Source organism: Bos taurus, chromosome 13 (genome assembly GCF_002263795.3).
Source record: "Bos taurus isolate L1 Dominette 01449 registration number 42190680 breed Hereford chromosome 13, ARS-UCD2.0, whole genome shotgun sequence".
Classification (NCBI taxonomy): domain Eukaryota; kingdom Metazoa; phylum Chordata; class Mammalia; order Artiodactyla; family Bovidae; genus Bos; species Bos taurus.
In genome coordinates this window covers 25,185,659-25,206,059 of record NC_037340.1, presented here as the reverse complement: position 1 = coordinate 25,206,059, position 20,401 = coordinate 25,185,659, and the positions used below count along the sequence as shown (strand labels likewise).

Below are 20,401 nucleotides of genomic sequence, written 5' to 3'. Positions count from 1 at the left end.
ATATGACATCCCTTACATGTGGAATCTAACAAGAAATGATAAAAATGAACTCATATATAAAACAGACTCACAGACTTAAAAGAACAAACTTACGGTTGCCAGGGGAGAAGGATGGGGGTATGGGATAGTTAGGGAATTTGGGATCAACGTATGTACATTACTATATTTAAAATGGATAACCAACAAGGTCCTACTGCATAGCACAGGGAACTCTGCTCAATATTAATTATGTGGCAGCCTGGATGGGAGGGGAGCTTGGGGAAGAATGAATATTTGTTTATGTATGGCTGAGTCCCTTTACTGTGTACCTGAAAGTATCACAACAGTGTTAATAGACTATACGCCAATATAAAATTAAAAGTTTAAAAAAAAAGACGGAGAGATGTACGGTTAAAACTCACGACCATACCAAAAAAAAAAAAAAACTGGATCTCACCAGGTGGTATTTCTAATCAATGGTGAAACGATTAATTGTACAGTCAAGGGTAGTGGCACCATTGATTAGCTTCTTAGAAAAAGAAATAAAGCTGGGTCCCTATAAAACTTCTCACTTCAACACAAACTTCAGAAGGGTCAAATATTACAACCTAGGAAAGTTAAACTCTAAAGAAAAGTAAAAGGGGCCTGGATTTGATCTCTGCTCAGGGAACTAGATCCTACATGTCACAACTATGACCTGGCCCAGCCAAATAAATAAATAAAAATACTAAGAAAAGAAGCAGAGTATGGAACAACTGCATATAATTTATAGAAATATAGAAAGAAGCCAGGCATATATCTGGGGCTTTCCATGAAGTGCAGTGGTAAAGAATCTGCCTGCTAAAGTAGGAGACACAAAAGATGTGGGTTCAAACCCCGGGTTGGGAAGATCTGCAGTAGGAGCACTCCACTCCAGTGTTCTTGTCTGGAAAAAGAGTTGGACACGACTAAGCGCTGAGCACACACATGCATGTTATCTGCTGGGACATGCATGTACCACCTTTAGAAATGATCCAACAAGAGATTAACAATAGTTACTTTTAGAAAGAGGAACTGAGAATTGAAGGCAGAAGCTTTTAATTTTGTGGGTGTATACATGGCTTCAGGTATGATTTGAAGACTTTACCATGTACCTACATCACAGCTGGGTTTCCCAGGTGTCGACAGTGGTAAAGAACCTGCCTGCCAATGCAGGAGACGCAAGAGACGTGGGTTCGATTCCTGGGTTAGGAAGATTCCCTAGAGGAGGGCATGACAATCCACTGCAGTATTCTTGTCTGGAAAATCCCACGGACAGAGGAGCCTGGCGGGCTACAGTCCATGGAGTCACAAAGACTTGGACATGACTGAGCATGAGCAGGCATAGTTTGTCTTCCTGATTTAATTCCCTAAAGTTTTCCCAGGAGTGTTGGGTTCAGATAAGGGAGACGCTATACTTATCTAGAAGTGGAAGCAATGAGGTAAACATCCAGTCTCACTGAAAAGAAAAACAAAAGAATTCAACTCCAGATAGTGATTTAAATACAATTTAAAAACAACTCTGTGAAGTCTCTTTCAGGAATAGAGGAGGAGTAATCACCTTGGCATGACAATCTTCCAAGCCATCTCATGACTATCAATTCAACTGGGGTTAATAAAGATTTTGCCAACATGCAGAAGACATGAGGGAATCCTATTGCGTATGATGACAGAATGCTTCCAGAAAGAAAACGTTAATTTGTAAGTTGGGGCACTGAGCCCCACTTTAGCCCAGGAAGAATGCATTTCCTTTGCATAATGATGGCTGGTTATTTTGACAGGAGAAGGAAAAAGATAACAAGCAGCGCTAATTCATATGGACTTGGCAGCCTACTGAGCATAACACATATACACAGTTAGGAAAAAGTAAAGCAATCAGATCAGAGGATTTGCATTTTGATGGATTAGATGACAGAGAACTCTCTCCAAGTAACATGCGTCAGACACATTTTCACAGTGTCTCTCACACACACAGGCAAAGAATATTCCTGCCACTGACAAGCTGGATTGAATGCTGAGATACTTCTGCTTACTTGAACATAATTTCCAAGCAAAGCCTATGATTCCTTATAAGATGGATATCAAGGAAGAAAAGAACAGTCAACTAAATGTGAGACAGTGAACTCAATGACAGAGGGTGCTGTCTGGAGAGTTCTTGTGGTGGCAGCTTAAGGCCAAAGAAGACTCCCAGGAATAAATTTTGCCAAACAAGATTTCTCCTGTTTGGGTCAGAGGAGACTTGCCTGACCTCAGCCCTGTGGTGGTTGCCATGGGGATAGGAGGGGAGAGATGGGAGTTGGGATGAAGTAACACAGCCCTTGTGGTTGAGCTCATGCTTCTCCAGGACAGGTGCCAAACCAGGCAGCCCCCTTTCCTCCTGGATACTCAAAGGCCTGGAGATCAAGTCCTGATTAGGCTCTCCTTTCATTCTTCTCATTTAAAAATAATTATTATTACTTTTGAATTATTTTTTGGCTGTGCTGAGTCTTAATTGCGGCATGCAGGCTTAGTTCAGGCATGTGGGGTCAAGTTCCCTGATAAGGGATCGAACCTGAGCCGCTGTATTGAAAGCGTGGAGTCTTAGCCACTGGACCACCAAGAAAGTCGCATAGATTCTCCTCTCCTTCCACATAGAACTGCACAACCTACAAAGTAGGTCTTTTTACTGATATCATGATACTATGAACCCTTGGAATTAGCTACTCTGATGAACACATTCTCAACAGTCACTCTATTATCCTGGCAAGCGGGGACAGTGGAGAGAATACGGCATCAGAGGAAAGGAGAAACTGCCCTGTGAGATGAACACTGCCTTTGGTGGGATCCTGTTATCCTGCATGTCAAGAGATAGTCATGCAGGATAGCCTCCACACAGTCATGACCCCTGCTGCTGCTAAGTCGCTTCAGTCATGTCTGACTCTGTGCAACCCCATAGACGGCAGCCCACCAGGCTCTTCTGTCCACGGAATTCTCTAGGCAAGAGTTCTGGAGTGGGTTGCCATTTCCTTCTCCAAGTCATGACCCCTAAATGCAATCAAACTGTGGAAAATACTAAAAGACTCAGGCACCCTGGTGTAGCCCTGGTCTAGAACCTTCTCAGTGTGCCATCCTGTGTGAGTGGACTGGCCTCAGGATCTTCACTTTCTTTCCTCTAACATAGTGATAATACCCAGTGGAGAGCTGTGAAATTACACTTGAAACACATGTAAAGCACGTTATCTGGTCCCTGGTTACTGGTACAAATAATACCAGAATTCCTGAGTATCATCTTACCTGGGAGTTTGCTAGCGTCTGAACCGACTCACTCAATAGGTCCATGGAAGGCTGAAGTCAAGCCCTAAACGTGCTACTATGACAGTAAGAGAGAAAATCCTTTACAAAGGATGGCACAGGATTTCTTTCCACTCAGAAGGCTAATTTTCTTTAAACAGAAAATTTATTTATTTATTTAAATAATTGATTTATTTATTTTGGCTGTGCCAAATCTTAGTTCCCCCACCAGTGATCGAACCTGTGCTCCCTGCAGTGGCAGCATGGAGTCTTAACTACTGTGCTGCCAGGGAAGTCCCTAAATTGAAATTTTAGATTTAGGTAATAACTAATGAGCAGCTTCCCAGGTGGCATAACGGTAAAGAATCTGGCTGCTAATGTGGAAGACATGGGTTTGATCTCTAAGTTGAGAATATTCCCTGGAATAGGAAATGGCAACGCACTCCAGTATTCTTGCCTGGAAAATCCCATAGACATGTAAGCCTGGTGGGCTGCAGTGCAAAGGGTCACAGAGAGTCAGATAAGACTACGTGACTGAGCACACACATGCAGTAACTAATGAACTGTGATGAAGATTTTTTCGAATGGACAAAAAGTGGGAAAAATATGTTCAATGACTAAACTGCAGTGTTACAATCGAGAAAAAAACATATTTTCTATGCTCATGAAGAGATATCTAGAGACTTCCCCGGTGGTCCAGTGGCTAAGACTCCACGCTCCCAATGCAGAGGGCCCAGGTTCAATCCCTGGTCAGGAAATTAATAGAGGCCACATGCCTCAACCAAGAATTCACATGTCCCAACCAAGACCCAGTGCAGTCAAATAAATAAAAAAATATTAAAAAAAAAAGAGAGATATGTCTAAAAAGGGATAATATCTGTTAAAAAAAAAAAAAAGAAGAAGAAGTTAGGAAGAGATGGAGAAGGTATGGGAAGATAAAGGATTATCTGCGAAGCTACTCTGTGTACCTGATTCCTATCAGGGTCTTTCGCGTGTAACATTACATTCAGTTTACACAATCCTGAGAAAAATGTGTTTCTTCAATTTATAGATAAGGAAATCAAGCTTGAAAATTTGCTTTAAAAAGCTAGTTCAGGAACCAACCTGGATCTAAATGTGTCACTTGGACTCAAAGTTTTCCTTCTCCATGTAAATGGAATTTATTCTAGAGATATTGGTTTACATTTTTTTAGACGTCCTTGTAAAAGAGTTTCTACATGATTCTGTTATGATGAAATTACTCTTCCTTAAGAGTTATTTGTATCATAAGAGTCAATTTTGTCTCAATTTCAAAGCCACAAGAAAAGAATCTAGGAAATAAACTTAAAATATCTTAAACTGATGACCATTTAAAAGGAACATGTATTATTTCTACAGCCAGGAAGAATATATAAACTTATACCATGTGAAAAGAAAACCCACTCCAAACCAGTTTTAGGTTAGACACAGAGGAATGCCTTGAGCATCCAGGTCAAAATGATAAAGTACGCTCAATATCTGAAAAACGTGACAGTTGCCTCTCTCTGAAGGATTAAACTCAGCCCAGCTTGAAGGCATGAATCATTTCATGAGGTTCTTTCCAGCATGGGCACATCCTACACGACTTGCAGAGTCTCTCTCTGTCCTCCAGAAAGGGCCATTGAAGTCATTCACTTCACTGCCATTTAGATGTGACCCTTAGGATTGAGGGACGCAGGCTAAGAAGGTTGCTGTAAGTTTCATAATGAAATGTTAAGTGTTCGGAAAGAAAGTGAAAGTTGCTCATTCCTGTCTGACTCTTTGAGACCCTATGGACTATAGCCTGCCAGGCTCCTCTGTCCATGGAATTTTCTAGGCAAGAATACTGGAGTGGGTTGCCATTTCCTTCTCTAGGGGATCTTCCTGACTCAGGGATTGAACCCAGGTTTCTTGAATTGCAGGCAGATTCTTTATCATCTGAGCAGCCAGGGGAGCCCAAGTGTTTTGAAAGGTACAGACAAAGGCCTTGTATTTTGGACACTAGAATCTCCTGGGAAGGTCCCTGAAAGAATCCTTGACAGAAGAACCTAGAAAATGACCCACACCGGGGACAAAGACTATGCCTCACTTCTGAAGACTCTAAGGCTGGATTCAACATGTGTTGGTTGTCTTCTGGACCTCAAACTCACTTAAATTTAGAAAACATTTTGAGAGTTTTCTAAAAATGTCCTATTCATTGATGAAAATGGCAAAAAGTCTAGGAAAAAGGCAAATGAAAAATGTGAAGTCTGCAGATTAACCAATTCCTATGCGTCTTGCTCCCACAAAGTGAGGTATGCACGGACAGTCCAACCCAAGATGGTAAGCCATAGGTCATGGAAGAAATAATGGATACACAGCATTCTTTTTCCAGACCCCTTTCCAAGCATCAAAATGGCACTCCATCATTATCAGGAAGTCTTTGGTTTCTAGTAAGAAACAGCTTATGAGACGTGGTATTATCTTTCAAAAATGCATTTCTTATAAATATATTTTTTAAATTACTGAAAGGAATAAATTAGTGAAAATTCAGTAGAGCACTAATAACAGAAACAAAACCACACTACGGAATCTCCCAGAGTCTGGTCCAGATGATGACTAACAAATCCCACGGTTTTCACAATAGCGTGTAAAGCACTGTTGAAAATGTTGTCAATCACTGGTTGGGTCACTGAGTAATTTGGAGTAAAAGCTGTGAAAGGATCTAGGTGAGGCAATGCTTCCTGTGCTTGCTATGTTCTAGAGGAAGCACCTGAGGATATTTATGGTGGGACAGGGGACATGGGAACTTCGATGGCAGCCTTTGTCTGTACATGTAAATGTTCTCATTTGAAAATAATATTTTCTATCTTTTGAAAATAATGTTTTTATTGTGGCAAAGTATATTACATAAAACTTACCTTTTTAACCACCCTTAAGTGTCCAGTTTTGGCATGAAGCACATTTGCACTGTTGTGGATCAGCGTCATCTTTTCAGCTTTCCCCAGTGAAACCATAGCCTTTAATCGCCAACTCCCATACCCCTTTCCCCCCAGTCCCTGGTAACCACCATTTCACTTCCTCTCTCTAGGAATGGGACCACGCTAGAAATCTCCTATGAGTTGGAATCATGCAATATTTGAAAGTCTCATTTGCTGAAGACCGTCCTTTCCTCATTGAACAATCTTGGCATTCTTGTTGAAAATCATTTCAATAAAAAATTTTTTAAAAGCATTTTCTAAGCAAGCAACTCTGTCAAGCACAAAACAGAGTCTGTACCTTGTCTGAAAGCAAAGCCTGCCCAGCGCTTTATATTTAACTGTAGATAATGCAATAAACAATGCGGTCCTCCTGCCCTGTGCCAGGCCCTGGGTAAATTGCAGGCCATGGACGCAGTACTGAACTGGATGGGGTCACAGCACCCTCGTCCATGTTGTAAAGGGTGACACAGACACAGAAATCCACACTGAAGATCCTCTGGGCTACGTGCAGGGTTAGGAGGTCTGCACCCTTTCTAAGGCAAAACAGCCAAGACCCTACACTGCTTGTTTTGTACAAAAAGTGTTTGCCAAATATAATTCTTAGATGCCGTGTGCTGTGCTGCGCTCAGTCGCTTCAGTAGTGTCCAGCTCTTTTGCATCCCAATGGACTGTAGCCTTCCAGGCTCCTATGTCCATGTAATTCTTCAGGCAAGAATACGGAGTGGGCTGCCATACCCTCCTCTAGGGGATCTTCCCAACCCAGGAATCAAACCCTCTTCCCTTGTGTCTCCTGCAATGGCAGGCAGGTTCTTCACCACTAGCACCACCGGGGAAACCCTAATTGTTTAGATACCCTTGGCCAAAGGCAAAACCGGACAGTAGAAAAAACAGCTGAATTTTCTACTGTCTGAATATGTTCTTCATGTTCTTTTCTCGCTAGAGGTCTATTACCAGGGGGACTGGCAATAGGAATGCACTCATTTAAAGTGTACAACTGGGGACTTCCAGTTAAGTCTCCGAGCTTCTACTGCAGAGGGCAGGAGCTTAATTCCTGGTTGGGGAACTAAGACCCTGAATGCCGCGTGGTGTGGCCAAAACAACAACAAACCCCTAGAGTATACACCTGGGCACAGAAAATGTAGCCAATATTTTATAATAACTTTAAATGAAGTACAACCTATAAAAATACTGAATGACTATGTTGTACAAATATAATATGGTAAATCAATTATATTTCCAAAAATAAATAAATAAGGCTTTAAAAATTGCAAAAAAAAAAAAAAAGGGACTTCCTTGGTGGTCCAGTGGTTAAGAATCCAGCTTCCAATGCAGGGGACACTGGTGCCATCGCTGGTGGGCTCTGAGGAACAACTAAGCCCTCAAGCCACAGCTACTGAGCCTGCGAGCTTCAACTAGAGAGAAGCCCATGAGCTGCAACAAGGATCTTGAGTTCTGCTTCTAAGACCTGACACAGCCAAAAATAAGTACATACATATATAAATATTTTTCAAAACTTCAGTACCTAGTACTCATCTTTTTAAAAAAACTGCAAAGCAAAGGTACACAATTTAACGGCATTTAGAATATTCACAGGGCTGGACAACCACGATGGCAGTCATATTCAGAAACCCCACGCCTACTAGCACTCACTTCCCGTCTCCTCTTAACTTTCTCGGCCTCAGGCAACTACCAGTTTACCGTTTATCTCTGTGCATTTGCCTGTTTTGGACATTTCACAGTAAGTAGAATCATATAATATGTGATTCTCTCTGAATGGCATAATGTTTTCAAAATATATCCATGATGTAACATGTATCAATACTTCATTCCTTTTTATTGCCAAATACTATTCCACTGTATTGCTGCTGTTGTTTAGTCACTAAGTCATGTAGAGATACCACTCTTTATTTATTCATTCATTAATTGATGGACATTTGGGTTATTTCCACTTTTTGTTAATTATGAATAATGTGGTTAGGGACATTCAAGTACAGTTGTGTGGATCCCATTTACATTTCACAAGATGATTAGAGAGGACATCCTTTGATTCAAATAACAGACAATTTCAGCAACAGGACTTGAACAAAATGCTCAAGATCGGGAAATCCATTTTAGTGATATTCTAGCCTCTGCAGTCCATGGGGTCACAGAGTTGGACACAACTGAGCGACTGAACTGAACTGAGCCTCTAACAAATCATTCTAAAAATGACAACCTTCTAAGCCCACAACTTAAGTCATACTTCATTCCACGTTATCATTCATTCTACAAATATTACAACTGCGTGCCAGGTAATGGGTTGGAACTGAAGTCACGATGGTGAACAAGATAGACTTTGTCCATTTACAGAGCTGAGCGGCATCAAGGAGACTGTTAATTGAGCAAACAAATATAATAAAAGCTTATAAATACTACCATAAAAGACTTACACAGCCATTAGAAGGCAGCTAAACACACAGCTGTAGTAGGAAGAGGAAAATGCCAATAAAACCAATACAAATATATATTGGACTTCCCTGGGGGTCCAGTGGCTAAGACTCCATGCTCCCAATGCAGGGGGCCTGGGTTCAATCCCTGATCAGGGAACTAGATTCCATATGCCTCAACTAAGAGTTAGAATGCCACAACTAAAGAGCCCAAGTGCTGCAAAAAAGATCAAAGATCCCGTGTGCTGCAAGTAAGGCCTGGCACAGCCAAATAAATAAATAAAAATAAATATTAAAAAAAAATATACTCAGTTGAAAGCGATCCCAAGGTTCATCTCCTTCGCCGCCTAGTTAATATCAAAGTCAAACATTTTATAAATGTATCAAATGTACTCATCCCCAAAATACAATTGCTCATACTTTTAAAGATCTCTTAGAAGGAAACATACATTGTTCCTCACAACCTTATCTCAACATTGTATAAGGGTCATACAATCTTTAAATCTATTCCAAATCCTTTATTCAGGTAAGTCTTTGCCCTCCTTTTCATCAGAAGAAATATAAAACATATCACTAATGTGGCTTTTTTAAAAAGTCCTTCAGATACTTAACATTAATAACATCACTGGGGACTTCCCTGATGGTCCAATGGTTAAGACTCTGTGCTTCCAATGCAGTGGGTGTGGGTTCAATCCCTGATCAGGGAATTAAGATCCTGGCAGGCCAAAAAAATTAAAAAAAAAAAAAAAAGTCACTTTATTTGAGTTTTGTTTCACCTTGGCACTTTATTTTTCCCAATTTGTTAACCATCCTTATGACTCTTTTCAATGACTTCACTCTTACTGCAGAGCTAAGACTAGATCCTTGCTTACCCAAGGCTAAGACCTGAACTTACTACAAAGTCCTCTGTTACCTGATCTTGTAGGTTGGCCTATTGATTTTGAGCTTTATACCTACAAGACCTCTCTTAAACTATTCTTAGAAGGTAGTTGGCCCAGAAAAAAGGCAACTTGCGGGGCTCAGAAAGAAACCAACTCAACACTGCTTTGGGTAAAAAACAAACCATCAGATAAACTCAAAATGTATGCCTTCTAAGCATGCATTCAAATCAGGACCATCATGATGCTTACATATGAAAATGCAAGTATCCTATGCCCACTACCCTTCTGCCCTGACCTTATCTTCCACTACTTCATTTATAACCATGCCTCCCAAATGGCCAAGACCATCTTGACCTAAATCGCTCCCTTCTCCCCATTCCCACCAGCAGCCTGGTCATGTTCTGTGTTTCCTGCACATCTTACAGATTATAGAATATTTTGAATAAGCACTGGATCTGGTACTGATCCCTTTTTAACTGTCTCACTATGACCCTTTTTACCCATTGCACCAAGAATATTAGTTTCTATTTAAACACACTTTCAATATGCTCCGACGGGTAGCCACTTAGCTCAAGATTTGTGTAGTGAAAAATAATCACTTCTGGGACTTTACTGGTAGTCTGGTGGTGAAGGCATCGAGCTCCAAATGCAGGAGGCCCAGGTTCCATCCCTGTTCAGGGAACTAGACCCATAAACAACAACAATACACACACACACACACACACGCAGCCTGCTAAAAGAGCCTTCCTCCAGCTCTTCTGATAATGTTCCCTACTCCAGCTCAAGACTACCAGATTCTACTAAAACAATGAAGTTATGCTTCTATGCAGGGGAAAAGAGTAGACAACTTGGCCTATCGATGTCATTTAAAACCAACTCCTTCCTCTGGGGAACAGAGAAACAACATTTCTCTGTCTTGTTTCTGATGTACTTAAAGAAGGTCTCCCCTGATGTGTTTTGAAAGTTGCTTTTCATTTCCTGCTCGAGCTCTGCTGCTGTTTCTTGGTCCTCCTTCTCGGCCCTCTGCCAGGCCCCTGCTTGGCACAGCATTCCTGTTCAGGTCTCGGCTATTCAAGCACTTCTTTGCTCATCCCATTGGGTTTCCTCCTGCCTTCCCTACCTTTCTGAGACTGGCCTCTTATGTTTCCTGTACCTAAGTTTCATTAAAGCACAGTCAGGACCGCAGGATTCTCCTATCTTTTTCTATTCAACCTCTGTAGTGAGAGTTTCCTCATAAATACCTGAAATCCACTTTCACAGATTCAGGTGTATTAATACGGCTGATGCTTAGCCACTGAAGATCCTACGACTAACGTCTTTTGCAATCAGACATGCATCTAATGCTACGTTTGTAACAGGCATCTTCGTGGACTTTTCTGTTTTCTTCTCTAAAACGACCCTGCTGTTTCTCTAGGAGTTGATATGGATCCATAAGGCAGAAGAGGGCAAGGAGTCCCCTGACACCACCCAGATAGATGACAGGGTCAGAGGTTCAGAAAGCCTGCACTCCTCTTAAATGAGAGATCTGCATCAGGATTCCTTGGAAGGGTTCCCTTCGCCTTTTCTAAAAAGTTTCTTTGGAAACTATGCGCTTCCTGACTGATGACCTCCGTTTATATCTTCTTAAGTCACTAAAAGAGTTGTTCAAAGGATCAAACAGCCTTACTTTTAAGTTCCTAGTTATTCTTAAAACAGTCCATGCTTTTGAGTCTCATGTAAGTCACACATGAGACAAATCAAACAAGGCCTTAAGTCAACAAGAGAGATTCTTTTACCCTTATTTTTAAAAAGTATTTCCTGTATTTTAGGCAAACCATATTCGCTTAGTGCATTTGCCTAAGTGCATTTTCCATTATTATTTCTTTGCTAGCTAATGGCTTATTCTCCAAACCTGCTCAAGATCCTTTCGGTAGCATATTAATATTCAGTAATCAAATAATTACCTCTTATTGAGCACCTACACTGGGAGAAAAAGGCACAGCACTAACTACATTATATGAATATACTTAGATGTCAATAAAGCCAGTATCATAAGTATTCTTAATCTTAATTAACTGGTGAGAAGATGAAGACTCTGAGAAGTTAAATAACGTCTGGTTTGCTAAATACAGGAGTGTTTACACTCAACTTCCCACTGACGTGCTCCCTTAGAGCTGTCCTTAGAGGGGACACTCTATCACTGCTCCCTTAGGTCTGTAAAGGGCTAATTATCCAACAAGAGATGTTCTTACGTCTTAAGACAATTTATCTTTCTTCTTTGGCTCTAGAACAAGGGGAGTACTCTATAGGGTCTTACCCAGAGAAGAGATTTTTTTCATTAAGAGTACAAGAAGTCTTACTTTCCTCTGAGTAACAAGCACAATGCGATGGATAGTTTAATACAGTACGAATGAATATGTTATAAATTGTAACAGTGCTATTAGTAAATCCTATCAAACAATATCATTAGCTTTGAATCTTGGAAAGATACATACAAAAGGACCGTGATTTCCTACCTCACGCTGCAAATTCAATTAACAAAACTGGGACCCCAGCTTATACAGAGATATATACGGAGACCAGTTCAGCACATGGAATCACAGAGGTCCTAAGATAAGCTATAAATAGAGACATAAATGTGGGTCTCAAAAATAAAGAGACAAAGCTATATTTAATTACACTGTTCCTGAGGACATTTTGTAGCTATGAAGAGAAGAGGGATACAGTCATGGAAATCTGAAAACAGGATATCAATTACTCATTTATTCCTAGTAAATAAAAAATAAGGACACTGACATCTCTGTTAATAGAGCTGTTTGACTGCTCAGTGGCCCCAGTTTGGGTCCCAATCAGAGCGTCACAGGGTCACACACAAAGATGACTAACATTCCAGGACAGAGGGCACCAGGACCACATGCAGCAGATGGAGACATCAGGCCCAGAACGCTGGAACTGAAAAAAATGCAATACACAGACCTAAGATTACACTCTTTAGGACCAGGGGTGCAATCCTGGCTCTGCCATTTGTTCTGATCCCAGGGAAGTTATACATACCCGCTGTGCCTCTATTCCTTCATCAGTGAAATGGGAATCAGAACAAAAGTAAGTAAAAAACAGAGGGTACTGGGGACTGTCCCAGCAGTCCAGCGGTTAAGACTCCACCTTCCAATACAGTGGACATGGGTCTGATCCCTAGTCAGGGCCTAGGGTTCCACATGCCACACTGCCATTGTTTTTATTCAGCTGCTCAGTTGCGTCTGACTCTTTGCGACCCTGTGGGCTGTAGCATTCCAGGCCTTCCTGTCCTTCACCATCTCCTGGAGTTTACTCCAACTCATGCCATGTGGTGTGGCCAAAAATCTTTTTTTAAAAAAAGGGTCTTGAGAGGTATTACTACATAATAATATGTAAAGCATGGAGGACTCAATGAGCAATTCTCTTACATTTATACTGAAAGGGGACTTTACGCAAATTGAGAAAATAGCAAAAAAGCATAATTAAAAATCACATATGTAACCACATTTTAGTAAAGACTGTTAAACATCTCACTTTCTCGATATGCCAAAACTGAGTATCACAGTGATGCAAGTCTGTCGAACTAGTACTTATGAAACATCGGTAACTGGCATCTTACTTTGCCTTGTGAAGATAACACCCATGAAAGGTTTTTTAAAAAATGCTGACAAGGGGCTTGCTTGGTGGTTCGGTGGCTAAGACCATTCTCCCAATGCAGGGGGCCCAGATTTGATCCCTGCTCAGGGAACTAGATCCCACATGCCGAAACTAAGACTTCACATGCAGCCATGAAGATAGAAGATGCTGCATGCAACAACAAAGACTCAGCGTGGCCAAATAAATATATATTTTTTTTAAATAAATAAGATTCTGACAATACCTAGGCTATTTTTCACCAAAGAAGAAGCAATATCAATTTAGAAGACTACCACTAGCTTGCATCCTTTCTTAAATAAATGCGATGAGTTTGCACTTTTCATCTTTCAGAAAACAAAAACCAAACATTTTATGCTATCTTGAAATGTCAAGAAACAAATAAAACCAATGAAAGGAAGTCTAAAAGTGGTATGCACAAAACAGTTCCAATGTGGACAAAAATTTGCCATCTTACTCTGCTTAAAATTATTAAGCATCATTAACACACCATCAGCTGTTGCATATCACTCTCTTCCCTAGTTACTCACAAGACACCATTCTATCTCAACTGTACCCTTCCTTATGTAAGAGAATTTTGAGAACCAGTATTAATTCATATAATTGGGAGAGGAACCAAATCAGTTTCTATTTATTTCCATTTCCTCCTAACTGCAAAATAAGAATGCCACAAACCAGTCTGTGGACAGCCCATTTTCGAAACTGCAAAAACAGAAGAGTAGGAAAATCCATTTTTGTTTGAGATAATACATGACCAACAAATCAAGAAGCATGACATTTAATAACACAGCCCTGTTCACATCTATTCGTTTTTGGTAACCATGCCCTTCACACCTTTACATTTGAGAAATGTTAGAGCTCGCTGGAAAAAATGAATTAGATAAGTACAGCACCTGTGTTACAAAGCTTTTGTCAGATTTGCTCAAACTAAGCTCTCATAAGTATTTGTATGGCATGAGCTAGACCAAAATATTCCACCATCAAAAAAAAAAAAGCATTCTTTTTAATTCTTAGCTGGGGAAAGGGTAGAGGAAGCAAGTAGAATTTTTGTGAGTTAAGGTTCTCACCTATAAAATGTTAATTTCCAGCTCCTAAAGATTTGTAAGATAACAGCTTATAGGAAGGAAAATTTCCAATTTACAACATCTAACAGCATCAATCCAACTACTCCAGTGATGAAACAGCTTGATGGAAAAGATAAAGAAGTAAAAAGTGAATGTAAAGTAAGGTCCCTTTACTTTCTCAGGTATTCAAAGTCCTCATAATCAGCTGTCCCCAACCCTTTTGGCATCAGGGACCAGTGTTATGGAATAGTTTCAGGATGATTCAAGCACACATTTATTGGGCACTTTATTTCTGTTATTTTTACATTATGATATATAATGAAATAATTATACAACTCACCATAACGCAGAATCAGTGGGAGCCCTTAGCTGGTTTTCCTGCAGCTAGACGGTCCCATCTGGGGGTGATGGGAGAGCGATGGGGAGCGGCTGTAAATACAGATGAAGTGTCTCTCATTTGCCTGCCCACCGCTCACCTCCTGCTGTGCGGCCCAGCTCCTAACAGGCAAGGACCAGTACCAGTCCACAGCCTGGGGGTCGGGGACCTCTGCTCACAAGGGGACTTTCATCCACACAGTCCTGGAACTTGCTGAAATAGGAACAATGCTCCCTGCAAGGCCTTAGGGTAAGTTGTGGCTCCTTTAATTGGTATATTTACAACTTAAATAGTGTGTTTCTGGGGCTCACTGCTGAGTTGTCATCATTTCATACACATGAAAAGATTTCAATGTCTAACAACAATAATAATTTCATACCTTTAAAAATTAACAAACATCTTATAGCCATTAAAAATAAAATGACATTAAATAATAAAAACTACTATTTTAAAGGGGCTTCCCTGGTAGCTCAGCTGTTAAAGAATCCGCCTGCAATGCAGGAGACCCCGGTTCTATTCCTGGGTTGGGAAGATCCCCTGGAGAAGAGATTTGTCAAAAGATACAAAGTCATTTCTGTCTACCTGTAGGACAGGATTTTTTTTAATGCTTTTTGAACTTTTTGAATTTCCCTAATGGATGTGATTTACTTTAAAAAATTATTTCCAGAGGACTAGATATTAATTCTCACCTTTACTGTGATTTGCTTTTCAAATGAGTAAAAAAGAAATTTTTTAAAGGGACAGATTTTTTTCCATTTATTAAAAACACTTGAGCTTTAAAAACATTACTAGCTTCAAAGTGAATGAAGGATGATAAACAGGGACTTCCCTGATGGTCCACTGGTTAAGAATCCACTTTCCAGCACAGGGGATGAACGTTCAATCCCGGGTCAGAGAAATAAGATTCCCACATGCCTCAGGGCAACTAAGCGATGCTCCTAGTGAAGCCCACCTGTCGCCATGGAGACCCAACACAGACCAAAAAGAAAAGGATGCTAAACAAATCTACTTTTATCATCTCTCCAACTGCTAACATAGACTTTTAAATAAAAATCATGCTCCCAAGGTTTTCCCTGATATGAGAATTTGGATATTGGATCTATGGACATCCATCTTCTCCACCAAGTAGCCTCAGGACATTTGGCCACACAGGGCATGGTTTAAACAGTGCACAGTCATACAGATTGAAGGCATAATGATGAAACCATCAAAAACACTTTCCAATGATCCTTGACCCAACAGGAATCTTATCCTTCAATCTCAATCCACCATCCACTTCATCATACCCAATTTAGATTCTGTGGTCCAGCTTCATGAGCAATTCCTTGCAACACCTTCATCTGCCTGACCCTCTGTTGCACTAGTCTGGCAATCCATGCAGTTCCAGTCAGGACTTCCCTGGTGGTCCAGTGGCTAAGAATCTGCCTGCCAAGGCACGGGACGTGGGTTCTACCCCTGATCCAGGAACTAAGATTCCCACGTGCTGCAAGGCAACTGAGGCCGTGAGCCACAACCAGTGAGCTCACATGCCCTGGAGCCCGTGCTCTATAACAAGAGAAGCCCAAGCACCGCAGCTAGAGAGCAGCCCCCGCTTGCTGCACCAGAGAAAGCCCACTCCAACCACGAAGACCCAGCACAGCCAAAAAGAAAACAAATTCAAAACAAATACAGGTTTAACCTATTTCCCATTGAGCTGCTAAAACTGCTGGAAGGAAAAAAACAAAAACAAAAACTCACACAACTCTGCTTAATGGTCTTAATTTCCTTAACATAAATCTCAAACTTAACTCTGCTAAATGATTCTTCTATGCTTTCCTCATGATTTCACTCTTTTATTTTCCAAGATTACAATCTATTTCATAGAGGTTTTTTCTCCCCTCAAACTTCCAATATCCTCTTCTTACTCTTAGCTGATCACCTCGCTTTCTGTGTCACTGACAGGTGAGAACTACTTCACCCTCTCACCCTCATCCACCATATTTACGTGCCCACAGATGATGCCTTCCTGGCTGCAAAGATGGAAAAGCTGTCTCTGTTCCTAAGGCTAAGCCTCCCACTAAATCCCAAGGCTTTGTTCAGTTTCTTCCCTCCTACAATCACACACTTCTTTTCTCTAGATCATTCTCAGGAGCATACAAGCTTATTTTTAACACTGTTCATCTTAAAAACCAAAATTGATCATTTTATGTTCATGATTCCCTTTAACTATATAACCCAATGATATACATATGTATGCATGAGGTCTTGTGACCCCATGGACTGTAGCCCACCAGGCTCCTCTGTCCATGAAGATCTCCAGGCAAAGAATACTGGAGTGGGTTGCCATTCCATTCTCCAGGAAATCTCCCAACTCAAGAGATCAAACCCAGTCTCCCGCATTGCAAGCAGATTCTTTACCGTCTGAGCCACACACACACACACACACACACACACACATATATATTTGGTGAAGTGGAACAAAACATTATAGCTCTTACAAAGATGACCTATCCTTTCCCTGAGTAGCTCTAAGTAAGTGAAAACCAAGTAATTTTCAGGGAAGTACTTAGCTGGAGAACACGCTGTTTCATTGACAATGAAACACATAAATGGAACAAAGCTGCATAGAGCATGAACAAAATCTAAAACAGAAATATGAGTGTAATTACTTGGCATTACCAAAGAAGATTTTCTTTACAAATTCACTGGAAGGGTTAAGAGAAAGTGGCCTCTCTCTCAAAGCCGTGGATGCCTGTGTAAATCTTCTGAGAAAGAGGTGGGGTAAGTCACTGAGGTGGTTGGGAATGGTACCCTCATTTATTCTGGGTTGATGGGTTTGAGGAAAAAAGAACAATGGTGTTCGCTTTTTTTTTTTTTTTTTGATAGAACGTTGAAATATTTTTATTAACTTATAAAATGTGTTTTCAAAGTTATAATAAACTGATATATATGAGTAGAATAATGCAGTGATTTGGTAGAAATGACATAAAGTCAGAGATACAGATTAAAGAACTATCGCATTTCACAAATTTTTATCGCTTTTCTATGGAGCTTGGTAGATACTAGCTGTATTCATTAACGAAAATTTTTTAGCTTCTCTAGGCTTTAATTTTCTTATTTAAATATGAAAGAGATCGGACAAGGTAATTTCCAAAGGCCTTTCCAACTTTTCTTATTCCATCAAACTATGAACGACTTTGAGTTACTTAGAAGCCATCTGCATATGTGCATGCTTAGTCACTTCAGTCGTGTCCAACTCTTTGGGACCCCATGGACTGTAGCCTGCCAAGCTCCTCTGTCCACAGGATTTTCCAGGCAAGAATACTGGATTAATTTGCCATTTCCTCCTCCAGGGAATCTTCCCAACCTGGGGATCAAACCCATGTCTCTTGAGGCTCCTGTATTGGCAGGTGGATTCTCTTTTTTTTTTTTTTTTTTGACAGCTTTAATTTTTCAGCACTTTATTATTTTTTTTTTTTTGGTAAATTTAACGCCTTTTATTGCCATACCTCATTTTACTGTGCTTTGCTTTAGTGAACTTTATAGATACATGTTTTTTTGTTTGTTTTTTTTTTCTTGTTAATTTTCTGTTTAGTTGATCTATCCATAAGTGTGAGTGGGGTATTAAAGTCTCCCACTATTATTGTGTTATTGTTAATTTCTCCTTTCATACTTGTTAGGATTTGTCTTACATACTGCGGTGCTCCCATGTTGGGTGGATATATATTTATAATTGTTATATCTTCTTCTTGGATTGATCCTTTGATCATTATGTAGTGACCTTCTTTGTCTCTTTTCACAGCCTTTGTTTTAAAGTCTAATTTATCTGATACGAGTATTGTGACTCCTGCTTTCTTTTGGTCCCAATTTGCATGGAAAATCTTTTTCCAGCCCTTCACTTTCAGTCTGTATGTGTCCCCTGTTTTGAGGTGGGTCTCTTGTAGACAACATATGTAGGGGTCTTATTTTTGTATCCATTCAGCCAGTCTTTGTCTTTTGGTTGGGGCATTCAACCCATTTACGTTTAAGGTAATTACTAATAAGTATGATCCCGTTGCCATTTACTTTATGGTTTTGGGTTCGAGTTTATACACCATTTTTGTGTTTCCTGTCTAGAGAATATCCTTTAGTATTTGTTGGAGAACTGGTTTGGTGGTGCAGAATTCTCTCAGCTTTTGCTTGTCTGAAAAGCTTTTGATTTCTCCTTCATACTTGAATGAGATCCTTGCTGGGTACAATAATCTGGGCTGTAGGTTATTTTCTTTCATCATTTTAAGTATGTCTTGCCATTCCCTCCTGGCTTGAAGAGTTTCTATTGAAAGATCAGCTGTTATCCTTATGGGAATTCCCTTGTGTGTTATTTGTTGTTTTTCCCTTGCTGCTTTTAATATTTGTTCTTTGTGTTTGATCTTTGTTAATTTGATTAATATGGGTCTTGGGGTGTTTCTCCTTGGGTTTATCCTGTTTGGGACTCTCTGAGTTTCTTGGACTTGGGTGATTATTTCCTTCCCCATTTTAGGGAAGTTTTCAACTATTATCTCCTCAAGTATTTTCTCATGGTCTTTCTTTTTGTCTTCTTCTTCTGGAACCCCTATGATTCGAATGTTGTAGCGTTTAATATTGTCCTGGAGGTCTCTGAGATTGTCCTCATTTCTTTTAATTCGTTTTTCTTTTATCCTCTCTGATTCATTTATTTCTACCATTCTATCTTCTAATTCACTAATCCTATCTTCTGCCTCTGTTATTCTACTATTTGTTGCCTCCAGAGTGTTTTTAATTTCATTTATTGCATTATTCATTATATATTGACTCTTTTTTATTTCTTCTAGGTCCTTGTTAAACCTTTCTTGCATCTTCTCAATCCTTGTCTCCAGGCTATTTATCTGTGATTCCATTTTAATTTCAAGATTTTGGATCAATTTCACTATCATTATTTGGAATTCTTTATCAGGTAGATTCCCTATCTCTTCCTCTTTGGTTTGGTTTGGTGGGCATTTATCCTGTTCCTTTATCTGCTGGGTATTCCTCTGTCTCTTCATCTTGTTTAAATTGCTGAGTTTGGGAGTCCTTTCTGTATTCTGGCAGTTTGTGGAGTTCTCTTTATTGTGGCGTTTCCTCGCTGTGTGTAGGTATGTAGAGGTGGCTTGTCAAGGTTTCCTGGTTAGGGAAGCTTGTGTCGGTGTTCTGGTGGGTGGAGCTGTATTTCTTCTCTTTGTTCAGTCGCGCTATGGGGAGGGAGGGAGGGATGCTGCAAACTAATGACACTGGCGTGCGCTCGCAGTCCCTCAGCCACACTGGGTCTGCCCCCGCTCACGGCGCGTGTAGCCTCCCTGCCCACACTGCTCAGGCTCTAGGTTTGTCCGCAGGGAACAATCTGAGGCTGGCCCTGGGTTGCATGCACCTCCCAGGTCCAAGCCGCTCAGGTTCAGGCACTCAGGTAGTCCTCAGAGGCGCAGACTCAGTTGGGGCTGCGTTTTGTGCTCTTCCCAGGTCCGAGCAGCTCAGGTGATGAGGTGTTTGGCGAGCGCCAATGCTGCAACTTATCGCCTCCCCGCCACTTGGTTATCTGGGTGTAAAACTGGCGCACCTTCTCAGGCAGATGTTGACTGTCCAGACCCCCAATAAGTTTTAGTTAGCAAAGAAGCCAGTTTTATAGATAATGTCTCTCTGGGGCTGCGATTGCCCCCTTCTGGCTCTGGCTGCCTGTCACTGGAGGGGGAAGGTTTGCAGCCGGCTACCTCTGTTTAGTCCTTTGTTCCATGCGCGGGCTGGTGGTGTCTTAGGTTAGGGCTGGCTTTTCGCA

The 20,401-nt window shown here is 40.7% G+C and overlaps 1 protein-coding gene across 19 annotated transcripts in view; it reads right to left on the bottom strand.

Annotated features, from left to right (window-relative positions):
• Positions 1–20,401, bottom strand: part of KIAA1217 — an 821,092-nt gene that overhangs the window by 206,920 nt on the left and 593,771 nt on the right. The window contains exon 2 of one of the 19 annotated variants that reach the window (XM_025000973.2): positions 14,584–14,672. The exons of the other annotated variants lie outside the window; for them this stretch is intronic. Within the exon in view, the coding sequence (XP_024856741.1) occupies positions 14,584–14,586 (3 nt within the window). The 5' untranslated portion in view covers positions 14,587–14,672. The remainder of the gene's footprint in view (positions 1–14,583; positions 14,673–20,401) is intronic. 19 annotated transcript variants of the gene reach the window in all.